Source organism: Argentina silus, assembly GCF_951799395.1.
Source record: "Argentina silus genome assembly, chromosome: 7".
Lineage (NCBI taxonomy): Eukaryota > Metazoa > Chordata > Actinopteri > Argentiniformes > Argentinidae > Argentina > Argentina silus.
The window spans coordinates 8,549,029-8,560,940 of NC_139661.1; the positions used below are offsets into that span (position 1 = coordinate 8,549,029).

Genomic DNA, 11,912 nt, shown 5'->3' on the forward strand with positions numbered 1-11,912 from the left:
GAGTAACCATGACTATATGGAAGCTTTATGAATTCGTCAGGTTCACAGGCAATAATGCAGACGTTTGGCTGAGGATGTTTGTGCACCACGTAAGACAAAGTGAGACAAGTGAGGTGAGGGACAAAGCAAAAAGGCTGTTTTAAGTCACATGGGTTTCGAAACAAAACATTTGGCATGCTCACAGTAGTCCCTTTCTACATATGAAAACAGTTTTTAAAGGAGGACCAGAAACAAGGTGTATTTGTTTTAGTTTTTTTAGTTTTTTTTGTCTGTTTTCCTTTTTTTTTTAACTTTCTTTACTTGTTGCAGTGTTGCATAAAAAGCAGCCGGTTATACAGCAGGTGACGCTCCTTCCCGCTTCTCGTGGTGTGGTGCGGTCTGTTGTGTGTGTGTGTGTGTGTGTGTGTGTGCGTGTGTGTGTGTGAGTGTGTTAAACTGTTCTGTCCGTTCCTGAGCGCTTCCTCACCACCTTCCCTCCGTTGACCTGATCCACGGCCAGCGTCTCCAGCTCTGGCTGAGGCGTTGCCAGGGGCGGGGAGCTGTGGTGGATACGGTGCGCCACACCAACGTGCGCCCGGTGCTGCCGCTCGCGTGCCGGACTGTGGCGGGGGCTGGACGAGGCCACCATCGGGGGGACGGGGGAGCGCTCGCAGGTGATGGGGGGGATGACGGCGGGCCTCTCCCGTAACGAGTGCGGGTCGGGCTGGTCCCGCGCCGCCTGCAGGAAAGGTGTGGGGTCGGGCATGGCGTCCACCGCTTCCCGTAGAACCATCCGCCTCCCGTCGGCCCCCAGGCGGTACAGCTCCGTTAACTCAGAGTGCAGCGGCTGGGATAGGCTCTTCTTCATGCGGCGACGGGGGGTCTCAGGCTGCCGGTCCTTGGGCGGAGGGGAGGGCTTGTAGGAGGAGCTGACGGGGCTGACGTTGGGGCTGGCCTCTGAGGAGCTGCCCGCCAACAGCTTCTTCTTGGTGGCATGGAGCTGGGAGGTCAGGTAAGCGATGGTGCTGGCTCTCTGCTCCAGCTCCCCAGACAGGACGGCCAGCTTGTGGCTCTTCATCTTGAGCTCCTCCAGGTACTTCTTCTCCCTCTCCTTGATGGTGTTCTCCAGCACGGAGATCATGGCGTTCTTCTGCTCCAGGTCCCGCAGGAGCTCCGTGTTCTCCTCCTCCTTCACCTTCAGCTGGGCCTCCAGCTCTTCACACTTCTGGTGGAGCTCCCTGCATCGCGCCTCGCTGCTGTCTGCACAAACACAAACACGGAAATGACACTGTTAAACCATATAACACGATACGGACAAACCCAAACATAGACTGATATTGGATGCACACTAACAGTCACATTCTCACACGCACACACGCGCACACACACAGACACACACACAGAGACACACACAGAGACACACACAGAGACACACACAGATCTACATGGAAGACAAAGGACAAAGGACATACATGGAAGACAAAGGACATACAAATATGAATGCAGATGACTTAGGCCTAGTCATCAGTACAGATGACAGCATCATTCAAACCAGTCTCCTTCAAACGGATATGCAACAACAGCCCCAAATGAGCCAATACCCAAACGCAGACACAGACGCAAACTTCCCATTAGTACATTACGTTAAGCGCAGCCACTGGCCATAGATGGACTCTGTCAGCTGATGTGAGTGGTGGGGGAGACAGATGGTCTGCATCTGCAGTAGGCAAACAGCTCCTGTCTCATCTTACAGCTCTGGTCGATAGCAATGGGAACAGCTCTCCTCTGACCTTCATCACCGTTCCCCTTCACCAGCTCAACACTCGCCCCCACCCCTCCCCATCCCCCCGCCCCTCCCCAATCCCCCACCCGCCCCGCCTCGCCTCGCTGGCATTTATCATGGCCGCATTTCACCACAGCTACTGTATGGTAAAACTCCATCTGTTCAGGCTAACAGGTGCTGCCCCATTATTAGCCTTTTATGTCATAGATGTAACAGTTGCGGTATCAAAGAGCAACACTGAATGAGTAACCTCCTCCCATCTACCCCACCTTACCACCTACCCTTGGACGTCCATTCACCACGGAGCTGTCTTGTCCTGTTCTCTTTTCCAGTCACGTTTTCTGAGCTATGATGGTCTCTTATTGAGGGGTGGGTCGGGGGGGATGATTGGTGTTTTTCTACCGTCTGACAGGGGGCGGGGGCGGGGGGGTTGCCTTTGTTTCAACCCCAGCTGGAGCAGCTGAGCCCTGATGCACTAAGTAGGTTGCAGACCGTGCATTAGTGCTGCGACACATAATCTCATTTCCTGCACTGCAATCTGCGTGTTGTCCCACACTAACCTGATACTGTCTCTGACAGCAGCCCCCACAGCAGACAGCACTGCACTGCACTGCACAGACCGGGGCGCGGCAGAGCCCCCTTTTCACAAAGCAGATGGCAGCTAGAAACTGGAAGTCAACTGTCATTCTGTATCAGGTAACTGACGTTCCAATTCCGGTGGCAGTTTCCGAGACAAAAGAAATCAAAGATCGAGCTAAGCTAACCCAAGGATTAAGCCCCGGGGAGGTCTGGGGTGTGATCCTTGGCACCATGGCTAGAGATGCTACAGAGAGTACCGCTTGTATCAAGCAAACTGCCCTAATGCTAAATATAGAAATAGACTAGGGATAGAACATGCTGTATGATCCTATTTGAATATCACTGACTTATATTGACTAATGTAACATAACATACGACCTTATCCAACCCTCAGCATAGCTCTCCCAGGATTCTAAATGAAGCTCCTATTGGGAGTCTACGACTGCACTGTCCATGCTCAGATAAATGACTGCTGTTTGGCTAATGGTGTACTAACTATAGCCTTTAATGGTCAGGCCTCTGATTTAAACCCCTGTTTGGTTCTACTGCATGACCAAGGTTAGTTCACCGGAGGGTCTCAATCAGACGTCTGTTTGACTCTGTGGCATGGCCATGGTAACGTGGGGGGGGAGGGGCTGTGTGCTTGGCAGTGAGCTCTGTGGACTGTGAAAAGAGGACAGTCCCCTGTGCTTCCTGCGGTGCTTCCTGGGTGGGAGTGTGTTACCAGGATACAGCCGGAGCCCTCTCTCCCTCCCTCCCTCCCTCCCTCCCTCCCTCTCTCAGGGAAGACACAGAGCAGAGGCCTCTGTTCTGCTGCAGGGAACCTTATTAATAGCCCCCAGGTTTTAGGGCTTGGGCTAACCGTTCATCATGGGCACTTTCACTCTAGTGAAAGCAAGGAACACCTCTTTAGGGCTACAGTACATGCTGCTGAATTAGTCCTTCATTCATATGGAATATCATCAACAACAAAGCAACAAGGGATGCGAGTATGAGAGCTTGATGGGTCCAAAAGACATCCATATCATTCTAATATGTGGAGGCATAATTATGGCCAACAAAAGTGGAAACAATGTAAAATAAAGTGTCTTTAAATGTAATGTAAAGTATTTATAAAGCGCTGTCTGATACCAGTATAGAGTATGTGCAAACCTGGGGTCATGTGACGGAGGAAGGGCCTGTGAAAGGTCTTACCTGTTGGATCTGAACTTCTCACTGTCAGCTCGTATGTCAGGTCTGTGGAAAGAGAAGGGGATCACATGTCACTGTCGGACCATCAGGGTGTGACATCGTTAGCTCTGTCAACAGCGGTGGCATCAACAAGGGCACTACTCAAGAGAGTCTGTGCAGCAGGCAGCATTTATTTACAGGAGAGTGGCATGTGACCCGGCATGGTGGGAAGCTACTGTACTCCGTGGGCAGGATTAGTGAGACTACCAGGCCAGCTTAGCAGTAGCAGGTTGTCCAAGGTTGGGGGGGGCAAATCAGGCCAAAGCGTGGAAGCACATGTTTAACGGACCTTTTGAGCCACGCGGATGTGGTCTAGTATGTTGCTATTTATGATTTACTTTAGTAGTTTAGCCGTTCATGTGTAAGCCTGTTTAAATGTTGCAGCTCAGCTGTTACCAGGGTATAGAATTAACTTTTTGGTCTACCAGCCAAGGTGTGGATGGTGGATGAGAAAATTCACCAACCACAAAACTTTGTTGGAAAGTCAGGAGAAGCGTGAATGAGATGCGTAGCAGTTAGTCAGCTGGAGGAGGCAGGAGCCAGCAGGAGCGTCACAAATGTTGAATCAACGGTCACCATAATTGCGAATCGCACCAGTTTGGTTTGAAGCATAGTATTTATGAACCTTTGGTGGCGACCCGCCAAAGTGTCTGGTCAGATTTAGAGATTTTCCTGCCAATGCCAAAGTCTAACCCCATTTGGCGGGTGTTATTTTGTTTCCCTGGCTGTGACCTAAGGTGGCTTTGCATATACTGTACAGTGCCCTGCATAACAAATGGAACAGTGCAAGCATTTTTTCTTCATTTGGCTCTATACTCCAAAAGCTTGGATTTAAAATCAAACAATTACTATGAGGTTAAAGTATAGAGTGTCAGCTTTTTTTATGTATGGGTATTTTTGTACATTATAACACAAATTTGATTACAACAAAGAAATTGCAACACTTACAACACTTATTATACGTAGTCCCCCTATTTCAGGGCACCAAAAGTAATGGGACAGATTAATATAATGTCCAAATGAAGCACTCATATTTATGAGTGAATTTGGTTGACAATGCCTGAAGTCTGCGAACCCATTGACCCCACCAGATGCTGGGTATCATCTCTGGTGATGCTTTTCCAGGGCTGTACTGCAGCCATCTTCAGTTGTTGTTTGTGTTGAGGTCTTGATCATCAATTAAGATGTTAGCCAGTTCTAGTGGCAGCTATACATGCCCAAACCAAACACACCCACCACCATGTTTCACAGATGAGGGGGGTATGCTGTAAATCTTGGGCAGATCCTTTTTTCTTCAAACTTTCCTCTTGCATCTTGCAGTCACTCACTCAAATCATAGTATTTGTCTTTTCTGTCCACAATATCTTTTTCCCAGACCTCTGGAGGCTTTTAGGTACTTTTTTTTTTTAGCAAACTGTAACCTGACCATCCTTTTTGAGGATAACTAGTGGTTTGCACCTTCAGTGAAGCCTCGTTCGGCTGGTGACGTATTCTGCGGATGGTAGTCTCTGACACCTCCTGGAGAGTGTTTCTATTCTGTGGGACAATTGTTTGGGGATTTTTCTTAATTGTGGTGAGCATTCTTCGGTCATCTGTAAAAGTCTCTTTTTAATGATGTTCCAGACTGTTGGAATAGTTTTAGCTGACTCTAAGATCTTTCTGATTGTTTTGTTCTGATACTTCAGCCTCGTAATTGCTTCCTGACTTTTATTGACATCTCTTTGGTCCTCATGTTGACAGACACTAATTAGCAGACATAAATCCTAGAATCAATACTACAGACAGCACTGTTATATCTGGACAAATGTATCTGAGACAACAATAGACAAATCTATACTTTAACCTCATAGTAATTGTTTGATTTCAAATCCAAACATTTGGAGTTTAGAGCCAAAAGAAGGAAAAAAGGCTTCACTGTCCCATTACTTACGCAGGGCACTGTCGTTAAGGCAAAACTGTATATCAGCAGTATGGTTAAGGGTGTACCCTAATGTTCTACCAAGTATGTTTGCAATTCATGTGTGTCTGGTAAGGTGGAACTAGCTGGTGAGTTTAGGCCGCCTGTATTAGGCCAACACCGTGTGATTGCTACTGTACCTTCAGTTCAAGGTTCACCGTTAGCATGTTTGTACCTGTGCAGTGCTGCTGTAGCCTGCGGATCTCTGCGTGAAGGCCTTTCAGTGTGTTGGCATGGTCCTGCTGGAGGAAGAGCAGGTTTTTCTGGGCACTGTGCAGCTGATTCTCCAGGGTAACGTTGGCAGACGCCATGGCTGACAGTGTTCAGACACCACACCGGCCCCAGAGACCTGCAAACACAGATGACAGAGAAACAACATATTAAAACCAACGCTGTACCATCTGGGGTTCAGAGCTCCATAGCTCGCCCTTTTTCTTTCACCCACAGACATTTGGGATGTGCTCCGGCTTAACAGTGTGATACCGACCAGGATAATCCTCTTTGGATGATACATATTTGACAATACCATTAAATTCATCCACACTGCAGGCCATTTGCCACTTGATTAAAAAGGATTGACTAATGCAGGCTATGTAGGCTACTCTGACGACATACAGTAGGATCAAACATCATAGCATGCCATTGAAATCAAGATATTTGTCCTCGTTTAACTTATACTGTAAGAGCAGGCTATGAGAGGGAAACACGCACGCACGCACGCACGCACGCACGCACGCACTCACGGACGCACGCACGCACGCACGCACGCACGCACGCACACACACAGTAGACTCATACCATTGTTGCTTCTCTAACTGGTAAAGAAACGCTGATGTGGAGCTATTGATTGTATCATGCGAGAGAGAGCAGTCAAGGCCTCCGAAGAAGACACATCTCAGGGGAGACGGTCTAACCTCATCAGCATGTTTCATATTTGTTTTGCGTTGCCTGTTTATCAGCAACTCTTAAAATAACTTAAATGCTTGGATGTGAGGATGTGAGGATGCAGGGCGAAGATCCTCGAATCAACACCTTGCAACCCCGCCCCTAACAAGAAAACAAAGAGATGCAATCGCAACGTAGGTTATTCGGTTTAGGCTATCCTACCTGGATATCAGGCCTGATGATAAAATCCCGGAAGTTTACAAAATCCTGCGTTTCATATTAGGTCAACAGGCCATTTGGAAAAGGCGGAAAACAACATCCTCTCAGTCCACAGAGCACACACGAGGCTAGGAAAAACACTCTGTCCCAGATCCTCAGGACATGACTGAACGTCACAGGGACACAGGGTGCGGCAGGAGGCAGTCTCCAGCAGGCCCCCTCCCTTCCTCCCTTCCTCCCTCCTTGTACGCCCTTGCTTTTAGTGCTTAGCCCTAGACAGCGCCCAGAGGTGAGGTAAAGAGACTCAGAGACATCACTCAGACAGAGCAGCAGCCCCATTGTCTCCACCCTCTCCCAGACAACACCAGTGGGACAGGAGTAAAGAGCACACTGATCCCCCCCCTCCCCCCCCTCCCCCACACACACACTCTGAGTGCAGAGAGAGACAGAGAGAGAGCCTTCCCCATGCATACATTAGTGAGCTTCAATAAAACATCTCATAGCTTCTCTCTCTTACATCATCGGCTCGCTAACATGAATAATAAATTCCGCGTCACCTCCGATGGCTCGTAAGGCGTCCTCTTTTGAGGAGTTTGAAGTGAAATGATCTCCCTGAATAGGGCAGGCCTAGAGGAGCAAAGTACACTGGTTGACCTCCAACACCGCGGAGTAATCACAGACACAGCGAGGGATGTGTCAAAAAGGATACAGAGAGATAATCTATAATACATGAGTAATCCTGTCCTTCCGGTAAACCCTGCATTGACACACTCCCTGCATTGATCACACCCCTTTCCTAGAACAGGCTTGATAGCATCCATTTGATCATGGGAGTACTGTACTTCCAGTTAATATCCAGAGGACCTTCCCATCATTGTGGCTGATGTCATAGCAAAATGACAACCGTCGAGATCGACTTGTTTCGTGATCCATCTCTGTGATGACCACACTACAGAATGACATCACATGACCTCACCAACACAGTCACAATGAAACAGACAACCCTCCAACTCTCTGATTAATGTGATAAAACACAGACAACATCCCTCTTCCTATCTCTCCTCTCCATTTCTAACATCTCCCTTTTCCTTCCACACCAAACAGCATTTCCTCTCACAGACAACATAAATAATCAATGAACTGCAGCAGCAAAAGACAAGGCTACCATCCTCCCATGAAACAGAGATTAACGGTCCAGACACACCCTCTGAGAAGAGGTGAGGAGAACTCTCACACACTTTAGGCTGTGAAAACTCATTTTTAATTTGGAATTAAGTGCTGCTTCAAAATAGTACATGCTGAAGGTATCATACACTGGCATGCTTTGCTTTGGACCATGTGGACCTTCTTTTTTTACATCTCGTTCTAAACTAATTTTGTGACAGCCCCCGAGGATTGTGTACAAGACTCCCAAAGTTAGGAGACAGCTAACCTGGCACGGTTTCTAATATATTCTTCTTATGGGACATTATCTCTTAGAAAATCAAACGTGACAAAATAAATCTTTCTACAGTTCTAATTTTCAACATGACAGGTCACTGAGTCGCAGGTATCTGATTGCCAGTATACGACTTTATCGGTGTAGGATTTATTATTCATAAGAACTGAATTTGAAAAGCTGTTTGACCTAATGAACGTATAGGCTCCTACCACCTACAGTAGTTTACAAGGTAGTTACTTTCAGCACCTGCATTGCGGACAGCACCCGATCTGACTCACACGCGTACGACTCAGTGACGGTTCCCCAAATAGAACATTTTAAAATGTTAGCTACAGTTGAGAGCTTTGAGAGGTAGCTAGTTACTGATGGTCTGTACACAGTAATTGTAAAAGGTAATCTCGGTTGTAAACAACAACATCACCCGAAATTCCCATTGAAAAAAAACGTCACCAGTCATCCAGCTCGTTAGTCAACCAGTTCCTGTTTACATAACGTGACATCCAAACCTACGAGTCTCTTTAGCTCATTTAAATGACAAAACACACACACACACACACACACACACACACACGCTGGCTTACACGTCAAAACAGTGCATCGCAAACGGCTGCTATCGCTAGCTAGCTCTACTAGCAATAGCATACTGATGCAGGTGCAATGAATGAGACGAGGATGGGCCACTGTGGCTGACTCAACTGGCGGTCTAACGGTGGTGGTACCTACCTTCAAAATATCACAATGTCGTCGACAGATGTCTTATACATCAATTAATGGTGTAGTCGTTGCTAGCTACACGCTGGCTAAGTCCGTTGTGCCATGTTAAGGAATGTAGTTGATGCTCTCCCCCACGATCGGCAGAAACAGAGAGGGCTGTGTCTGGCTGTCACTTCTCTCTCGCTGTCTCCCTGAGCTACAACAAAATAAGGCGATGCATCATGGGAAACTGCAAAACGTCAACAATGTTCACGAGTATGTCATTTGTGTAACACTAATGAATTGGCACTCTGAAATAGATGGACGTGCAGTTTTGGAAAATTAATACATTCGAGAGGAAAAGGTTTGCTATTTGGCTTGAAATGAGTAAAATCGGGCAAAAAGGTTGGTTGCTACCCTTCTGTCGTCAGCGGCGTGCTGTATCTAGGACGTTAGCGTCATCACCATAGAAACCGAATCCTGTTCACCTCACCTGCTGTCTTTCTCGCCACAAATGCGTTTGAGCCACCTAGCGGCGAGAAGAGGAAAGGTTGCACAAACATTGCAGAGAGTTGCTGGTGAGTTACTCTTTGACGTTTCTTCTGTACCATTTTAGAGAACATGCCATTGTTTATTCATTCACGAGTGTTGTACAGTATATCAATATTGATTCAAGGTGCCCAAAAAAAAAGAAAAGAGATTAAAAAACAGAAATTGTTTGGCTTTGTTGATATACACACAACTGACAGCAGAGGGGAGCAGTGCATTATCTTAGAAGGGGCTGCATCCTGGTGTAGAAATAGGCAAGCCTCCTCCCCTGCCCTATATTACTGTATAGGCTAGCCACATATGCACTGATGTAAAAACACATTGACACAATGCAGCATAATGGCCTCAAAGGTTTGAATGCTACTTACCTGGAGCTTCAACAATTCCTCTCCTTTATTTTCATAATCATTAGTTCTTCTCCAACAGTTAACCTTTAAGTTCAATATCATCAATGTGTTACATCAAGCAATGCAAAACATTTACAGACACGGTAAAGGCATGTATTCTAGGCATGTATTCTATAATCAACTATAATGTTGAGAGGTTTAAAATGATACCCTGCAAATCATTTGACATTTTACACTGTATCAGTCAATTTCATTTTTTGAACAAAAAAAGTTGCATACAGTGATCAGGTCTTTAGGGTTAAACGTACAAGGACATCTCTGGTGCAGATAGCCTTGGTACACTTTGCCTGCTTTCCTCTCCTGCTGTGAGGTTTTAAAGCTTCACTGGATAACAGCATACTGAAGGCCTACTGGCCCCCACTTCCTCTATTTGGTATAAAAACTATGAGAACAGTGGAGTTTTTATCTACTGTAGACTGACCATTTCACCCTCTGCAATCCACCTCACATTTTGACAAAGCTACCTTAAATTATCTCTGGCAAGAGGAATTCCACAGTGGCACAGCTACCGCGTAAAATGATATGAACCAAAAACAAGAAATCAATTTTCATAACCAAGCTAAGAGAGTGTCTCAAATGAAAAAGGAAAATGTCTCATGGAATAAATGGGATTATTGTCTGACTCCTGAAATGTTATTTTTCGGAAGCAGCCTTTAATCTCTCCCTGGCTTTGGCATGTTTTTGACTGGGATTAAATTCTTCTCATTTCTTTATTTTAGTGGTTCTGGCACACGTCCCAGATCCTTAGCAAGAGGGGAGACCAACCAGTCGAGGTGAGGGTAAGAGATCCTTCCCCATCAAATTTCTTTACCCTTCTAAGGTGAAAACTAATTCCTCATACCATCCTCATGATTTGTTTTACTTAAAAGCTGTTAGAGTTATTTATATATCGTAACAGGTAGTAAAATGTCTCAATGAGGGGGGAGAGACACACCAAGTAAAACAAGGAGCATGGCCATCATAAACTCCCATCCAAAAGAAATCAGTCTACTAAAAGCACTGAATCATGAGTGGGGGGAATGTGTCACAGTGTGTCACTTGGAGACCTATTCACTCAGAAGCATGGCACCAGTTTCCAGGAGTGCCTGCAATACATAAACATCTGTTACTTTTATTCCACTCTGAAAACGTAAAATAAACACTGATACATAGCTTCAAATAACATGTAATTGATTTTGTTGTATATGGAATGGAATCATGCATAAATGTTTGCTTTGTTTGGGTGCAATTTTCAACTATTCCATCAGAACTTTGTGCATGCTTTTTGAATAAAAGACTATTTCAGGATAGTGGTCTTTATTCACTCAAACCCACCATAAACATGGCTGTTGTATCCCTTATCAGCTGTTTAAACATATTATAAACACACTGCATTTGTTTTACATAAGTCATGATGCATGTCAGTTTCAACATATTTTAGGTCACCTTTTCTCCGAAAGACATATTAATGACAATGTGTAGAATTTCTGTGCCAACTAATCTCATTGCCAACAACAGTTTATTTTGTTTTTCTTTTCACACAAATCTTATATTATGCCCTGCAACCCCACTGTTTTCTGTTGGTACTTGTATTGTCAATCTTTTTGACCTAGATTATCTCATTTACAGTCGAGACAAAAAGCATACCCAAACTTCTCACCATGGAGAATCCCTGCCTCTGAGTGATGGGGTACTGATTAGGTCCAGCTGAGAAACGTCTTTCCCCACATCTCCTAAGCTCTCCCCCATGCCTGAGCCGTCCACTGTCTGTGATTTCCTTTAACAAGCTGGCAGCCTAGGCCCCATAAACGTGCCGGTGATTTACTGCCCACTAGGCCTGTATATTGCACATTTTTTTTATTACTAAAGCAAGGAAATTATTTCAAACACACTAGACTCAGCTATGTGTTCAGAGCGATGCCTTACAGACGGGTGTTAGGATGCTGGACGTGAGCCCAAACCGCCATGGGAGGCACAAGGCACAGTGCCGGGAAAGTAATTACACTGAACTATTAAGCTTTTGTTATGCCAGCAGACAGTCAGTCAAGGACACACAATTATGTAATATTTGATCTGGACAATCAAGAATGTAGGGTAATGGGCTCTTAGTTGGCAGATCATGGTTATAAAGACGCTCAGGCCTGTGTCAGATCCTATTAAATGCTATTGAAATCCAATCATATGGATGTGGCAGGCAACACAGCATCCAAT

The 11,912-nt window shown here is 45.8% G+C and overlaps 1 protein-coding gene across 1 annotated transcript; it reads right to left on the reverse strand.

Moving 5' to 3' along the window:
* Window positions 1–430: 430 nt before the first annotated feature.
* ccdc92 (coiled-coil domain containing 92) lies at window positions 431–8,908 on the reverse strand (the record flags this gene model as incomplete). The annotated part of the gene is made up of 4 exons (XM_083672892.1): window positions 8,797–8,908; window positions 5,704–5,877; window positions 3,536–3,577; window positions 431–1,239 (listed from the first exon to the last, which is right to left on the reverse strand). Exons 2-4 carry the CDS (start codon window positions 5,837–5,839, stop codon window positions 431–433), a joined length of 987 nt encoding a protein of 328 aa, XP_083529018.1. The 5' UTR covers window positions 5,840–5,877; window positions 8,797–8,908.
* Window positions 8,909–11,912: the final 3,004 nt, after the last annotated feature.